Source organism: Triticum urartu, chromosome 4 (genome assembly GCF_003073215.2).
Source record: "Triticum urartu cultivar G1812 chromosome 4, Tu2.1, whole genome shotgun sequence".
NCBI classification, from domain to species: domain Eukaryota; kingdom Viridiplantae; phylum Streptophyta; class Magnoliopsida; order Poales; family Poaceae; genus Triticum; species Triticum urartu.
This window is the reverse complement of record NC_053025.1, coordinates 63,629,415-63,647,364: the sequence shown is the minus strand read 5'-3', so window position 1 is coordinate 63,647,364 and position 17,950 is coordinate 63,629,415. Positions and strand designations below refer to the sequence as shown.

The following is a 17,950-nucleotide window of genomic DNA, read 5'->3' as shown; positions in this document are numbered from 1 at the left end:
GAGGGAGTATATTTCTCGGCTTGTTCGGTGATGATGGCTTTATTATATATAAAGTGGGGAACCCATTTTTGTCGTATATTTTCAAATAATAATTGACAAAAAGATACTAGAAACAACGAAGCACATTATCGACTGATTGCGCCGCAGCCCACATGCCACAACATTCTTCCAGGACTTTCCAAAGAGCATGGTTTGTGAAAAAAAAAGCGAAACCATGACTCATCAAAGTTGATTGCTATCTGAAAAATATATAATGCCGAACAGGGTGAGGCGACGATGAATGAGCCTGTCAATGGGCGCGTGCCCCCACGCGTGGCGGCACCACCTACACCACCGCGGCCGCATGTGGGCCGCCTCCCCGGCCTTCCGCAGGCAGCTCGTCCTGCTCCGCTCTCTCGCGCCCACCACCTGCGCATACGGCGGCCGCGCCTCCTCGAGCTCTCTTCGTCCCCACGCGATGTCGGCGGCGGCCGGGCCGGTGTACGAGGCGGACGCGGAGGCGGTGGTCCGGCGAATCACGCCGCCGCTCGACCGCGCAAGGCACAAGGGTCAGGCAGGTCAGTCAGCCGCCCGTCTTAGCTCCTTGCTGGCCCGCGCTATCTGCGTGCGTGCGTGCGCGTTAGGTGCTGGACTGGCTGGCGATGCTCACGCGCACTCTGTGTTCGTTGGAATGCCCCAGTGCCGAGTGATCTTGGGTTGTAGATCGCAGAAGTAGCGAGAGTCTTCGGGTTGAAGCAGATTGTTTCCTTAACCTGTGAACAGTGTCAACGTTGGCCGAGCCAGCATTTAGTTAGAGGGGAAGTTTACCACCTAGGCTAGGGAAGCTATTGGAGAAAATATTGGGGGCACCTGTAGGGCAGTCGACTGAGAATCTGTGAAATCGCAGTCAATTTTCAGCCACCATCGGATTGCAATCCCTGTGCTCTCCTTTGTCTTCAACCTCCATCCATCGGATTCTTTCTTTCAGATACTTTTACAATGTGGAATTTTCTATTTAAGCCTAGAGCACTAAGTACCTCCCCACAAAAGAGGCTATGTAGAGCAATAGATAAATGGATTTATCTGGCATTTGTACCAAGCATTTTTTTAGAGATAGAAGATATACTGAGCTTGAGATGAAGCTGGTATGTTGGTTGTTGGGCTTAACTAGCAACCGATGGGCTGAGTATTCAAAGAAAAACAGTGTGCCCACCGCCTGCCCACAACAATACCCATGGTCGGCAAGATGGGGATGATTCACGAATGCAGACCATGCGGTGGTCTTTCGGCTGGACATACACAGTGCTCGCTGGCTTGAGGGTGAGACGCTGGCCACTGGTGCAAGATGTTGTGCCTAGAGAGATCATGAGACATACAAGTGGAGTGGCCATGATAGAGGTGGCCTTGCAGGGTGGAGTGTGGTGAATTAGGGATTTATGGCATTCAAACTCTTGTATGTATCTTCACCAAAGACTTATTGCCCATTGATGCCTAACAAGAAATTTTAAATATTTAGTGTTCACTGAGGCACCCATTGGGTTGCCCATGGGTGGAAAGCCGAGCCTATACCCGACCCACGACATAATAGGATGCCCCATGGTTTTGCCCATTTGTGAGAGAAGAAACCCATGACCTACCTGTCTGGTTGGGTACCCATGGTACCTGATCCCATGGGTTAAATTTCCGTCTATGTGTGTAGATTGTGGTTCAGATGTTAAATGTCATGAAATTAATACAAATTTGAGCATGAGCTTTTGGCTGTGTTGGAACTGGGAAGATCATGCGGCATCATCCTGAAGAAACATCATGCATCATGGGAGAGAATTGGTGTTTCGGGCATGTTGAGTTGGGGCCGCCTCCAGTTTGGAAGCCTATCTTGGGATCTGTGCTCTGCGTTGTTGTTGGGACTTGCAGGTGCTAGAGCTGTGGGACTTTTAGAGACCAGGCGAGCTGCATGCCTGACTATGACCCATGGCTGGCAGCTGACAAGCACCATCATACAAGAGCCTACGTGACAGGAAGGATTTTGATATCAATGCATGTATAAAGCAGAAGATTAGACAATGCACATGTGTTCTTTAAAACACATGTTTTTTAAAGGTGAAAAATATGAATCCAACTAATTATATTTTGAGGTAAACAATGGACAATGCTAAATACATGGGACCCACTATCGACAGATGTAGTGTACTTTTCTTCGATCCTATGTTCAGGGATACCAAAAAAGTAACTTTTTGTGGATGTTAAATTCTTATGTTTTTGAGTTTTTCATTGGAAGGCATGCAACTCTTGTGAGCATCTCTGGTGGCCAGGCTTAGATTTATGACAGCAAATTTTGGTGTTGAATTATACATATGCAATCTTTTGAAGAGATCCTGTGCACACAATTGACCTTATCTTCATATATTTTCAGCGTCTCAGCTCTAAGAAAAGTGGAGCAGTTGTAATTTCTGGGGTGGAACCTTTCTAATGGGTGTTAAATCTTATTTAAAGTTGTGGCTTGTGCATTCCATTTTGTTCTTGGATGTTTTCAAATTGCAACAAAAAATTTCTTCGAACCTATTGGTAACTTGTCATTATTGCTTTCCAGGGAAGATAGCAATAATTGGTGGATGTCGCGAGTACACTGGTGCTCCTTATTTTGCCGCTATCTCTGCATTGAAAGTTGTCAGTATCTTCTAAAATTTACCCACATGACTTGCACGTCGATGCTGATGTTTCACATGTTGTTTAGGGTGCAGATCTCTCACATGTTTTCTGCACAAAAGATGCTGCAACAGTAATCAAGAGCTATAGCCCTGAGTTGATTGTGCATCCAATATTAGAGGAGTCCTACAGCGTAAGGTAATTTCAGATGAATTTTGCAGCACATTTACTATAATATCATGTTTCGGATAACCTCAAATCTATTTTTGTAGGGATGATGAAAGAGAATCTGTTTCTTCTAGCATTCTCACTGAAGTTATAAAGTGGATGGAGCGCTTTGATTGCATTGTTGTTGGCCCCGGCCTTGGAAGGGACTCATTTCTTATGGTTTGCTTGCATACTTTAACATCTTCTGAAAATATAATTAATTTCTGTCCTGTTTAGTTCTTTTTTCTTGGTTTTCATTGGTTGCTACTTGCTAGTTTTGACTGTTGCTGCATTGCCCTTATTTGATTCCTTAAACATCTCCTTATTTAGAATTTTCTGTTCCTTCTGCATTTATTGTTTTGAGGCCAGCTTGAACCTTGAATCAGGTGGCATTTATATGTGTATTTGTGCTAGTTAAGTCAAAACGCTTTATTGAATCTAATTTGACGATCTTTCCAATATTTGAAAGGTGTTCGCAGTCATGAAGTTGCTAGATTTGTAGGTTGGAGTTTATATACACATGTATTCGGTCATGAATCGTTAGGCATGAGGGGTATATTCTTTGTAGGGTGGAGTTAATATGCACACAAACTCAGAATCGTTAGGCATGGAGGTTAAACTGTTAGAAATTTGGAGAGTAGAAGAAATATAATAATTCAATAATGTTTTGATATTATGGAAGTTTCTATTTTGTATCACCGTCTCACAGTCACATCAATGATTTTTTGTTGAGATTCTGTCATCTAGGTTTAAGTACAGTAAGAATAAGATAGTATTTAGGTTATCTTCTGTCTTACCTTTACTTCACTTTGCCTATTTGTAGGATTGTGTCAGTAATATCATGAGGCATGCACGACAGGCTAATATCCCAACTGTTGTGGATGGGGTATGACTCGAACTTATTTACTTACCTTTTGTACTCCAAATTAGGGGTCAAACTTTAATTTGTTTTGTATGGTCTGCAGGATGGCCTTTTCCTTATAACCAATAACATTGGTCTTGTTGAAGACAACTCACTTGCCATCTTAACACCAAATGTATACGAGTACAAGCGTCTTGTGCAGAGGGTTCTTAACTGTGAAGTAAATGAGGAAAATGCTTCTGAGCAACTGACTGCACTTTGCCAAAAGTATGAGCAGAATATTTACTACATTTTTCTTTTAATGTTCATCTGTAACCTTGTTTTCTTTCAGAATTGGTGGTGTAACCATCATGAGGAAAGGAAAAGCAGATGTAATTAGTGACGGTAAAAAAGGTATACTACAAAGCTGCTTGGTTACGACTGTTAGCTCATGTTTGAAATACATGTGCTTACTCTTCGTGGCCTCATCTTTTTGTGTATAATGCTGCAATTATCTTTGTGACTACTACTAGTACTAACTACATTTTGTTTTAACTACTGGATATTTCTTTATCTGAAGTCACACAAGTGAGTACCTTTGGTTCTCCAAGGCGATGTGGTGGTCAAGGCGACATTCTCTCTGGAAGGTCTGTTGGCTTCTCGGTGCTGAGTATTCCCCACTGTACCCTGTGTCACGCTGACTGTCTATCTCTCATTGTAATTTGTACAGCTTTACATTTGTGCACACCATTAATACACTTTATGCTAATGTTTTCTCCTCTTTCACCAATATTAATGTTCTAATGGTAAGGATGCATTTTTTTAGCATCTGTTTTTGGGTAACCAAATGAATGAACATAGAGTGGTTATTTGTGCTCTAACCTGCCTGCTCTCTAAACTTTAGATGCTTTATGATTGTAATCATAGTCGATTTCGAATCACAAACACGCTTGACGCTTCTAAACTTCAAATGATGACCTAGGCTATATTTTCCACAGCAAATTGACGAAACTCATTCCACACAAGCATACTTCTATTGAGCTCACGTGATGTGTTTAGGTTTGCAGAGCACATCTGCATCTAATGCTTGGAACATATGTATTGGATCCATAATTGCTTCGCAGGGTTATACTGTTGTAGTTAATTACTTGACATTCACCTTTGTGTGTTGCTTACACTTTGATTTTTTTCTAATAGTTACACTTTTACCATAATTGATTGGACAACTTCTTCCGATAATTCCCAACCTTAGCTGTACACTTGTAAGGTGGTTGGTTAGTATTATCTAAAAATAATAATGATAATGATAGGTCAACATTAAGTTTCGGACATCACTGAATGGTCTTTTTCGACATCTTATGTATGGTTTTTTTGGGTGTTCAATCAACAAAAAATAATAATACAAGCAACCATGAAATTTTATGTTTCCTATATCTCAAACACACTCCATTTGAAACCAAGGTTGGTCAATTTGTTATCTAATCTTGTTTACTGGTGATAGCGTGGCAGTATTTTCATCATGGGCACTGCACTTTCTCTTGTCAAATGAGCAACCTAAAGAGACTAGGTAATGCTTATTCCTGTTTATCACTAATAATCTAACTCTCTCGTTTAAATAAGATCTGATTTTGCTTTCGCACAATGCAGTGTGAATCCTATGGTTCTTGGGTGCATAGCTAGCTCTCTATTGCTCAGAAAAGCTGCGGCGCTTGCATTTGAGAAGAACAAGAGATCAACCGTCACTACTGACATCATTGAGTTCTTGGGCCAAAGGTCTGTTGTGTCAGCACTAGATTTTCATCTTGTATGACGGTTCTTTCATTTGAGAATTTATTTCCTTTGTTGCAGCTTGGAAGATATCTGCCCTGCTGGGCGGTAGTTTCTTGTGGGTTTCTTAACATAATACTGGAACTGCGCCTAGGCATTCTACAATAATAATAGCGATCCTGTTATCAGGATGTATCATCACCGTCTTTATGTATATATAACTCTAGATGAGGATGCTACAATGCTTGGATGCTATGATATGTTATGTATCGCCGCTGTCTAGAAATCCTCAGTGAATTGAAGTTTAGTAGTAGAAGCAGTCGCGGCAGGCGTGACGCTTTTCGGTTCTCTTTGTTGGATTCCTTTTGTTGGCTTTGTGCATGAACCGACATGGGAACAGACACGACACAGGAACACATGGTTGGAGAACAATTTTGCAATGACAGCGTTATGATGAAGATAGGAGATGTTGAAAAAGTAAACTACTGCTAAAAATACACCTAAAATATAGAAGGACCCTATAATGCCCTTATGGCAGCTCAGAGAGGTCACCTGAACTATCGTTCCCTACCGGAGGTCACCCAAGCGAACGCTATAACCTGAGAGCGTTTGCGTATCTGCGAGTGTTCACTTAAAAAACCACTTTAGTGAGCTTTCCCTTAGAAAATGCTTGAGAATTGCCATGTTACAACAGATATATTTGACACATTATAAAATAGATTTGTCATGCTGTAAGTGAAAAAATGTTATGCTAGCAGAAATATTGTTAGAAATTCACCAAGCTGTAGCAGAGTAATTGTAACACACTTTTTGATGATTTGCCATGCAGCATGGAGAATTGTCAAGCCTAAAGAGAAAATTCCCAATGTGTCTGGATTTGTCGACAGAAGAAAATTGTGGTGCTAAATTTAAGGAAACACGTCTCTTGCTTTGGAGAGAATTCCTTATTTGACACTTCCTTAAAATCATGTTCCTTATTTGACACTGAAATTTTTTTCTTCCCTATATGACCTATAGTCTTAATTTCTTTCCCTATATGACATTCTAGTTCATTTTGTACACGTGAAAAGACCTTTTTGCCCCTGTACATAATGTGACCAGAAATATGTAGCATTGAGCCTAATTAGGGAAAATTCGTTTATAAGAGTGAGCACAGCTGAACATGTTATCTCCTCCGTTGGTCTTTTTTGGGATGTGTGTGTATTCTGTATACCTGAGCGCATGCATCCAATGTATTTAGAACGTATTCAGCTGTGGGTCTAGTTTCATGCGGTATGATTTGTGAGTGCGACTGTTTGACATACTTTTGTACGTGTGCTTTAACATTAAAATGCATTCTTAAATTTTTAAGCACTTTTGTGTGTGCTTCGGTGATCACCTACGTGCATGCCATTAGTGCATGTGCACGTATTTGCATGGCCCATGCAGGACCTATAGCTGTATGGAAGGAAGTTGCGTGCTAGCACGAACGTACGTCCGGTTCGATGCAGCCAACATGCGTATGTATATGAACCGGTTCATACGAAGCTAGAATACATGTATTCGCTTGATCGTCAGGGTGCGCGTACGTATTTAAATATCTACGCTCCGGCAGGTAAGCTGGCCGCGTATATGTACACAAATATATATAGACAACTAGCCAGACCGGTCAATTAGCACATGAACCATCGAAGGCCTCGGTCATGATTTCTTGTATCGGCTGGAGATTTCCAAAGAGTGAGACAAAGGCTCTGTTTGCTTCAATTTTTTTTTTGAATTTCGTTTGCTTCAATTTGTATCGATGGATTCCGCTGCCGCACAGGGCCAAAGATTTAAACAACCTTCAAGGGGTTGAGGTAGGGATGCGTTTATCTTAAACAACGTTACATCCATATCGCTCCATAAAAATCGGAACGGCAATGGCCAGCGCCGGACCTTCTCCAGCTGCCTATAAATACCGAGGCACAACGCACGCACAAAAGGAGGCAACGCACGGCGCACCCACGGGGAGCCACCAAGAGATCCATCCATCATCCATCCATAGCACGCCTCAAGCATCACGCATCAGCCAGGAGATCGACGCGAGCTCGACTGTCTTCTGGAGTAGATGGCCGGGAGGGAGGTAGCATAGCCGGCTCCGGCCGTGTTGCGGTTGCTGTCCAGTCAGCTGACTCTGTCCGCCCACCCCGCCGCTGATCCAGAGGAAAATTCCTAAACATAGTAGACTTGACCTGATTTTTTACCGGCCAGCCTAATTCAACAGACTTTTCGAAAGCATATTTGTGGTCACATTATACATATGGGTAAAATGGTCTTTTCACGTGAACAAAATGCACTAGAGTGTCATATAGGGAAAAAAATTAAGACTAGAGATCATATAGGGAAGAAAATTTTCTTCAGTGTCAAATAAGGAACACAATTTTAAGAGAGTGTCAAATAAGGAATTCTCTCCTTGCTTTGAGATTCGTACACAAAGATTGAATGTGCCACATAGCATTTGCTCAAAAAAAGATCCTATGAGATGACGTCAAATTGTTAGCATTCACAAAGGGAAAAACAGTCGGCGGATCCCTTTTTTAATCCATGCGTGCGGGGGCCCCGGCCTCATCCACTTCCACTTCCATCCACCTCTGCCCCTACCACCCCACTCGTGCTTCCTCGTCGGCGACAACTGAAACCCTAGACATGGGGTTGTTCAGTGGCAGTGGCTCCGGCAAGAGCAACCAGAAGTTCACCCCCGACACTTCCTCCTCCCGCGCTCCTCCTCCTCCGCCGCCGCCGCGGGCGCCTGCCCTCCCCGCTCTACAGCGTATGCACATCCTGGTGCACCAAGCGCGGTGGTACTGGGAGTTCAGGCAGTCGCTGCCGTACCCAGACGTCACGCCGCCGCACCACTGGCATCTCGATCCGCAGTAGATTCCGGTGCCTGCGGTGCCGCGGTCACAATGGGCGCACATCGAGGAGGTGCACAGGCGCCGGGCGCAGCTCACGGCGAAGCAACGTCGCATGCCCGAGTACGCGACAGACTCTTCCCATTGGGAGGTCTAGTTTACCCTCGAACACGAGGAGCAAGGGCGGCTTGGCGTGCAGCACCACCACGTCAACCCCAGTCTCCCCCCGTCGTCAAGCCGGAGGAGGAGAACGAGGCTGCCTACCAGGCGGCACTGGCAGCGGCCTTCACAAACTCCATCGAGGAGGAATGACTGAAGGCGAAAGCGGAGGAGGCCGACTACCAGGCGTGGCTGGGGAAGGCCATGGCCCTCTCTGCAACCGGCAGGCTGGCGGAGGAGCGTGCCGACGGCGAGCGACGCATGCAGAGGGAGCGGGAGGAGGAGGAGCGCGCCTGCGTCGCTGCATTACCACCGCCGCAGCAGACGCCGGATGGGGCAGCCCTGGCGGCTTATCAGGCCGCCTTCCGTCTTCATCGACCTCATAGGCGGCGATGACGACAACAAGGGCAAGGGCAAGGCGGACGTCTAGGGCTGCGTGCGAGCACGAACTTTTTTGTGTTTTAGCTAATGTTTAATTATGTTTTAAGTGGACTTTGGCTAGCAGTTGACCGGTCACTTAGGGCTAATTAAGTTTCTATTATGGTTATCTGTGCCATGTGTTTATCATTTTCTTTTTTGTATGCAGGCAAATTTGGATCGGCCTCCCGTTGGACGCACCAGCCGACCCGTATGAAAAAGCGGACGCGCCCGTCCGCTTGCCCAACCCAAACGGACAAAAAGCGAACAAACCGCGCATCCGTTTGGGTCGCCCGGTTGTAGTTGCTCTTAGCATGCAGTTATGCATGGGAAATGACCTGCCACAATATTCAACCATGCATGGGAAAATGTTCGTTGCACACACCGCTGCAAGCCGGGTGAACGCCCGTGCAAGCATGACGCGGTGCTGCAAGTGACTAGGTGAGCTGATGCGAGAGCAGGGTGACGCTGCTGCTAGCTGCCTAGCTGGGCTGCGAGGGTGACACGTTCCCTCTCGGAACCACAAGCCTTCTTGAGGGAAGCTTCGGTTTGTAAGAATCTTACACCAAAGTTTGTTCCAATTCGGCCAAAAAAATTACCGCATCATGTTGGTACCATGTCATGACACAATGCAAGTATCATGATTTTCAGGCGTGTTTTGGATTTACAGGAATTAAAAAACCAAGTTTCTCAATCTTTCCGGCCGAGCCACGACGCCCAGATGTTTGAATTTTATTCCCATTTCTTGCATGGGACCTATAAATTCACCCAAAGACACACATGTGATTTTTCAACCAACTTCGGTGCACTGGAGCATGTGCTTGTAGTTCAAATTTGAATTATGCATATTAAATGCGCATAAACTCAATTAATGTATAAAAAAGGCCAAACGAACCCGGGATAATTCCAAAATTTAGCATGATACTTCTATTTGGTCTAATATGCCTGTGTTAAAAAATTTAAGGCGGAAGAAGGCAGTGTACGTATGTCGTTTCGCACACGGAGATGACAAGTTCCCTCTCGGAACCATGAGCCTTTTTGAGGGAAGCTCCAGTTTGCAAGAAGCTTACACCAAAGCTTGTCCTAATTCGGCCAAAAAATTTATCGCAGCATGTTGGTGCCATGTCATGACACCATGCTTAGTTTCATGATTTTCAGGCGTGTTTTGGATTTACAGGAATTAAAAAACCAAGTTTCTCAATCTTTCCGGCCGAGCCACGACGCCCAGATGTTTGAATTTCATTCTCATTTCTTGCATGGGACCTATAAATTCACCAAGGACACACATGTGATTTTTCCAACCAACTTTGGTGCACTAGAGCATGTGCTTGTAGTTCAAATTTGAATTATGCACATTAAATGCGCAGAAACTCAATTAATGTATAAAAAAGGCCAAACGAACTCGGAATAATTCCAAAATTTAGCACGATACTTCTATTTGGTCTAATCTGTCTGTATTAAAAAAATTAAGGAGGGAGAAGGCAGTGTACGTATGCAGTCTCGCACACGGAGGTGACACGTTCCCTCTCGGAACCACGAGCCTTCTTGAGGGAAGCTCCGGTTTGCAAGAAGCTTACACCAAAGCTTGTCCCAATTCGGCCAAAAAATTTACCGCAGCATGTTGGTGCCATGTCATGACACCATGCCAAGTTTCATGATTTTCAGGCGTGTTTTGGATTTACAGGAATTAAAAAATCAAGTCTCTCAATCTTTTTGGCCGAGCCACGAAGCCCAGATATTTGGATTTCATTCTCATTTCTTGCATGGGACCTATAAATCCACCTAAAGACACATATATGATTTTTCAACCAACTTTGGTGCACTTGTTGGGTAACGTAGTAATTTCAAAAAATTTCCTACGCACACGCAAGATCATGGTGATGCATAGCAACGAGAGGGGAGAGTGTGATCTACGTACCCTTGTAGACCGACAGCGGAAGCGTTAGCACAACGCGGTTGATGTAGTCGTACGTCTTCACGGCCCGACCGATCAAGCACCGAAACTACGGCACCTCCGAGTTTTAGCACACGTTCAGCTCGATGACGATCCCCGGACTACGATCCAGCAAAGTGTCGGGGAAGAGTTCCGTCAGCACGACGGCGTGGTGACGATCTTGATGTTCTACCGTCGCAGGGCTTCGCCTAAGCACCGCTACAATATTATCGAGGATTATGGTGGAAGGGGGCACCGCACACGGCTAAGAATATGATCACGTGGATCAACTTGTGTCTAGAGGTGCCCCCTGCCCCCGTATATAAAGGAGCAAGGGAGGAGGAGGCCGGCCCTAGGAGGGGGCGCGCCAAGTGTGGAGTCCTACTAGGACTCCCTAGTCCTAGTAGGATTCCACCTCCCATATGGAATAGGAAAAGAGGAAGGGAAAAGGAGAAGGAAGGAAGGGGGCGCCCCCCTTCCCTAGTCCAATTCGGACCAGACCAAGGGGAGGGGTGCGGCCACCCTTGAGGCCCTTTTTCTTCTTTCCCGTATGGCCCAATAAGGCCCAATACGTATTCCCGTAACTCTCCGATACTCCAAAAAATACCCGAATCACTCGGAACCTTTCCGATGTCCGAATATAGTCGTCCAATATATCGATCTTTACGTCTCGACCATTTCGAGACTCCTCGTCATGTCCCCGATCTCATCCGGGACTCCGAACTCCTTCGGTACATCAAAACTCATAAACTCATAATATAACTGTCATTGAAACCTTAAGCGTGCAGACCCTACGGGTTCGAGAACAATGTAGACATGACCGAGACACGTCTCCAGTCAATAACCAATAGCGGAACCTGGATGCTCATATTGGCTCCCACATATTCTACGAAGATCTTTATCGGTCAGACCGCATAACAACATACGTTGTTCCCTTTGTCATCAGTATGTTACTTGCCCGAGATTCGATCGTCGGTATCTTAATACCTAGTTCAATCTCGTTACCGGCAAGTCTCTTTACTCGTTCTGTAATACATCATCTCGCAACTAACTCGTTAGTTGCAATGCTTGCAAGGCTTATGTGATGTGCATTACCGAGAGGGCCCAAAGATACCTCTCCGACAATTGGAGTGACAAATCCTAATCTCGAAATACGCCAACCCAACATGTACCTTTGGAGACACCTGTAGAGCTCCTTTATAATCACCCAGTTACGTTGTGACGTTTGGTAGCACACAAAGTGTTCCTCCGGCAAACGGGAGTTGCATAATCTCATAGTCATAGGAACATGTATAAGTCATGAAGAAAGCAATAGCAACATACTAAATGATCGGGTGCTAAGCTAATGGAATGGGTCATGTCAATCACATCATTCTCCTAATGATGTGATCCCGTTAATCAAATAACAACTCTTTTGTTTATGGTTAGGAAACATAACCATCTTCGATTAACGAGCTAGTCAAGTAGAGGCATACTAGTGACACTCTGTTTGTCTATGTATTCACACATGTATTATGTTTCCGATTAATACAATTCTAGCATGAATAATAAACATTTATCATGATATAAGAAAATAAATAATAACTTTATTATTGCCTCTGGGGCATATTTCCTTCAGCACTGGAGCATGTGCTTGTAGTTCAAATTTGAATTATGCACATTAAATGTGCAGAAACTCAATTAATGTATAAAAAGGTGTAGGATCGAAAGTATGTCTAGAGGAGGGTGATTAGAGTACTTGACCAAATAAAAATCTAGCCTTTTCCCAATTTTAAGTCTTGGCAGATTTTAGCAACTTAGCACTAGTCAAGTAAACAACCTACACATGCAAGTCTAAGAGTATAGCAGCGGAATGTAAAACATTGCACATGAAGGTAATGGGAGGAGTTTGGAGGAAGCAAACACAATGTAGACACGAATATTTTTGGCGTGGTTCCGATAGGTGGTGCTATCGTACATTCACGTTGATGGAGACTTCAACCCACGAAGGGTAACGGTTGCACGAGTCCACGGAGGGCTCCACCCACAAAGGGTCCACAAAGAAGCAACCTTGTCTATCCCACCATGGCCATCGCCCATGAAGGACTTGCCTCACTAGGGTAGATCTTCACGAAGTAGGTGATCTCCTTGCCCGCACAAACTTCTTGGTTCAACTCCACAATCTTGACGGAGGCTCCCAAGTGACACCTAACCAATCTAGGAGACACCACTCTCCAAAAGTTAATAGATGGTGTGTTGACGATGAACTCCTTGCTCTTGTGCTTCAAATGATAGTCTCCCCAACACTTAAGTCTCTCTCACTGATTTGGATTTTGGTGGAAAGATGATTTGAGTGGAAAGCAACTTGGAGAAGGCTAGAGATCAAGATTCATATGGTTGGAATGGAATATCTTGACCTCACCATATGAGTAGGTGGTTCTCTCTCAGAAAATGTATGATGTAAGTGTAGGCATGTTTTGATGGCTCTCTCCCTGAATGAAGAGTGGGTGGAGGGGTATATATAGCCTCCACACAAAATCTAACGGTTACACACAAATCACCAAACTCGGTGGAACCGAATAATGAAACTCGGTTGGACCGATTTAGTTCAAAATGTGAACGTTAGGATTTTCGATGGGATCGACATGTCAACTCGGTGAGACCGATTTCATTAGGGTTAGGGCATAACGTAATCTCGGTGAGACCGATTACACAAACTCAATAAGACCGACTTTGGTAATAAGCTAACCAGAGAGTTGGTCACGCAAACTCGATGGGACCGATTCGCTCATCTCGGTGATACCGAAACATTACGAAGGGGAAACATAGAGTTTGCATTGCGAACTCGGTGGGACCGATCGCTCATTTCAGTTGGACCGGAACGTTACGAAGGGAAACAGAGAGTTTGCAATCCCATATCGGTGAGACCGAGATCCCTATCGGTGAGACCGAAAAGACTAGGGTTTTGTGGCAGTGGCTATGTCAACTGAACTCGGTGGCGTCGGATAGAAAGTTTCGGTGGGGCCGAGTTTGACTTTTGGTTTGGGACATATATGGATATGAGAAAGTGGTTGAGGGTTTTGGAGCATATCACTAAGAATTTTGAGGAAGTAACCCATTAAGCAACACCTCATCCCCTTTTAATAGTATTGGCTTTTCCTATGGACTCAATGTGATTTTGGATCACTAAAAGGTAAAATGTAGAGTCTTGAGCTTTAGAGCTTGAGCCAATCTTTTGTCCTTAGCATTTTGAGGGGTCCATTTTTCTAATCCATGCCAGCCAATCATTGAGCTTTCCTGAAATATTTATCTTGAAATAGTATTAGCTCAATGAGCTATATGTTGTTAGGAATTACCAAAACCACCCAGAGATAGTTGCACTTTCAAAAGGCCAAACGAACCTGGAATAATTCCAAAATTTAGCATGATATTTCTATTTGGTCTAATCTGCCAGTGTAAAAAAATAAGGCGGGAGAAGGCAGTGTACGTATGTCGTTTCGCACATGGAGGTGACACGTTCCCTCTCAGAACCATGAGCCTTTTTGAGGGAAGCTCTGGTTTGCAAGAAGCTTACACCAAAGCTTGTCCCAATTCAGCCAAAAAATTTACCTCAGCATGTTGGTGCCATGTCATAACACCATGCCAAGTTTCATGATTTTCAGGTGTGTTTTGGATTTACAAGAATTAAAAAACCAAGTCTCTCAATCTTTCTGGCCAAGCCACGACGCCCAGATGTTTGAATTTCATTCCCATTTCTTGCATGGGACCTATAAATTCACCCAAAGACACACATGTGATGTTTCAACAAACTTTGGTGCATTGGAGCATGTGCTTGTAGTTCAAATTTGAATTATGCACATTAAATGCCCAGAAACTCAATTAATGCATAAAAATGCCAAACGAACCCGGAATAATTCCAAATTTAAACATGACACTCATGTACTAGTTGCATGTTAACTGTACATAAATGTTCTAGCAATTCAAACACCATCCTTTTCCTCCGTAACACTATTCTTCTTTCAAAACATAATGAAAAAAATCAGATATACCACAAACAGTTTACTAGAAAGAATCATGTGGGATGCGCTATAAAGTATCTTGGCGCACCGTCTTGTCTGGCTTACGCAGGAAGCTTCATCGTCTACAGTCCACCGCCCCCGCTTGAACCACACTTGCGCGCCAGTTTCTCGCGGCACCGAGCGAATTTTTTTGCCACCGGGGAAATATATATCTCCCCGCCCCCTTGATACGTCTCCAACGTATCTATAATTTTTGATTGTTCCATGCTATTATATTATCTGTTTTGGATGTTTAATGGGCTTTATTATGCACTTTTATATTATTTTTGGGACTAACCTATTAACCGAAGGCCTAGTGCAAATTCCTGTTTTTTTTGCCTATTTCAGTGTTTCGCGGAAAAGGAATATCAAACGGGAATGAAATCTTCGCGAGGATCGTTTTTGGAACAAACGCAATCCAGGAAACTTGGAGTGGACGTCAAGGAAGCAGCGAGGAAGCCACGAGGCAGGAGGGCGCACCCCCACCCTCGTGGCACCACCGACCTACTTCTTTCGCCTATATATACTCATATACCCTGAAAACATCCAGGAGCACCACGAAACCATATTTTCACCGCCGCAACCTTCTGTACCCGTGAGATCCCATCTTGGGGCCTTCTCCGGCGCTCCGTCGGAGGGGGAATCGATCACGAAGGGCTTCTACATCAACACCATAACCTCTCCGATGATGTGTGAGTAGTTTACCACAGACCTTCGGGTCCATAGTTATTAGCTAGATGGCTTCTTCTCTCTCTTTGGATCTCAATACAAAGTTCTCCTTGATTCTCTTGGAGATCTATTCGATGTAATTCTTTTTGCGGTGTGTTTGTCGAGATCCGATGAATTGTGGGTTTATGATCAATATTATCTATGAAACAATATTTGATTCTTCTCTGAATTCTTATATTCATAATTTAAATATCTTTGCAAGTCTCTTCGAATTATCAGTTTGGTTTGGCCTACTAGATTAATCTTTCTTGCAATGGGAGAAGTGCTTAGCTTTGGGTTCAATCTTGCGGTGTCCTTTCCCAGTGACAGCAGGGGCAGCAAGGCACGTATTGGATTGTTGCCATCGAGGATAAAAAGATGGGGTTTATATCATATTGCTTGAGTTTATCCCTCTACATCCTGTCATCTTGCCTAATGCGTTACTCTGTTCTTATGAACTTAATACTCTAGATGCATGCTGGACAGCGGTCGATGTGTGGAGTAATAGTAGTAGATGCAGAATCGTTTCGGTCTACTTGTCACAGACGTGATGCCTATATACATGATCATGCCTAGATATTCTCATAACTATGCACTTTTCTATCAATTGCTCGACAGTAATTTGTTCACCCACCATAGATTATGCTATCTTGAGAGAAGCCACTAGTGAAATCTATGGCCCCCGGGTCTATTCTCCATTATATTATTTTCCCGTCAACTAGTTATTTCTGTCGCCATTTATTTTGCAATCTTTACCTTTCAATCTATACAACAAAAATACCAAAAATATTTATCTTATTATCTTTATCAGATCTCACTTTTGCAAGTGGCCGTGAAGGGACTGACAACCCCTTTATCGCGTTGGTTGCAAGGTTCTTGATTGTTTGTGCAGGTACGAGGGACTTGCGTGTAGTCTCCTACTGGATTGATACCTTGGTTCTCAAAAACTAAGGGAAATACTTACGCTACTTGCTGCATCACCCTTTCCTCTTCAAGGGAAAACCAACGCATGCTCAAGAGGTAGCACCCCTCCCTCCTACCAAAAGCCACATTTCCACTGTTCCTTGTTGCTTTCCAAGTTCAAACCTTCACTGCTGCTTACTGGCAGCTCAGCCTCCTTGCTGGCGACCCTTCTTCTTGCAGTGCCGCCTCCTTGCCGGCTACCCTTCTTCTTGCAGCGCCGCCTCTTCGCCGGCGACCCTTCTTCTTGCAGTGCCGCCTCCTCGCCAACGACCCTTCTTCTTGCTGCACGGCCTCCTCGTCGCCGACCCTTCTTCTTGCCACGTGGCCTCGTTGATATGGTCAGGTAATCATCACCCCACCCACACCATCCTCCTCCTTTCCCGTCCCACATGCTCTGACCGACGGTGCGACACCTTCCACTGAAATCACTACCCCCTCCTCCAATTAAGCACCGCCCACAGCCATTTTGCATGCAGTATAACATGGAGCTCAGTAGCATGCGGCAGCACGCGTGCACAAGGTCACTATGGATACCATGCGTGTCGACCGCCAGATCTTGGAGGAGCACCTCATCTTCAAGGCCACCATCGCCGCCACCACGCGGTTGTCTACTTTAAAATACAGTTCGTGTTGTTTTCTTGAGGCCACCGCTAGTGCCTTCTAGTGATTTGTCCTCTGTAATGTTAATATGCAATCTAATGTTCAGTTAACAGTTTGGTCCTCTGAAATGTAATGTTTAGTTAACACTTTGGTCCAACAATTGCTACATTTCGTAGTACTGTTCTCAAGCATTCTTTGTTTTGTTAACTGTCTTATCTTCTAGTACATGTTTCTATTCTGCAATTTCGTGCTCAGTTAACTATTTTGGTTCATTTGGTCTGTTGTCCATTTAACATTTTGGTTCAGTTCTGCAATTTGATTTTCATTTGTTATGGGTATGATTTTGTATTGTTATGCATGTGATAGCAATCGAATTTGGTTGTACTCAATACATATTCTACTGATAGTATGGCAACTCTCAGTTAACCTGATCAAGATCTTCCTTATGTGTGTTGCAGGGAAACAATGGGAGACACCGCGATTTACCATCGAGGTTTGTTCAAGCAGGGTCCTTTGGCTAATAGCACATTATTGTGCAGTTGCAGGAATCATTCTAATATTTAGGTTTCTTACAATTTGGTCTTGCACACGTAGGTCCTGCTGTCAGAGGCTTAGACCCACTGTTCAACCCATTTTGCATATGGGGAAATGAGATGTCCATGAATATTAGTCAAGTCAAGAAACTCAGAAAGATTGTTAGGATGAAGAAACTTGCGACGAATAACAACAAGATCTTTGTTTGCACAATGAAGAAGACATCAGTCAACTATAGGGTGGTACCAACTCTTTTACCTTGTTTTTACCCCTTGCGCCATTTCAAAAT

At 44.1% G+C, this 17,950-nt stretch overlaps 1 protein-coding gene across 1 annotated transcript; it reads left to right on the top strand.

Annotated features, from left to right (window-relative positions):
• Positions 1–259: 259 nt before the first annotated feature.
• LOC125550689 (ATP-dependent (S)-NAD(P)H-hydrate dehydratase) lies at positions 260–5,788 on the top strand. Its single transcript, XM_048713742.1, has 11 exons — positions 260–557; positions 2,570–2,646; positions 2,714–2,823; positions 2,898–3,012; positions 3,656–3,718; positions 3,798–3,961; positions 4,026–4,087; positions 4,254–4,320; positions 5,175–5,240; positions 5,321–5,446; positions 5,522–5,788. The coding sequence occupies exons 1-11, from the start codon at positions 281–283 to the stop codon at positions 5,550–5,552; spliced, it is 1,158 nt and encodes a 385-aa protein (XP_048569699.1). The 5' UTR covers positions 260–280; the 3' UTR covers positions 5,553–5,788.
• The last annotated feature ends 12,162 nt before the right edge of the window (positions 5,789–17,950 follow it).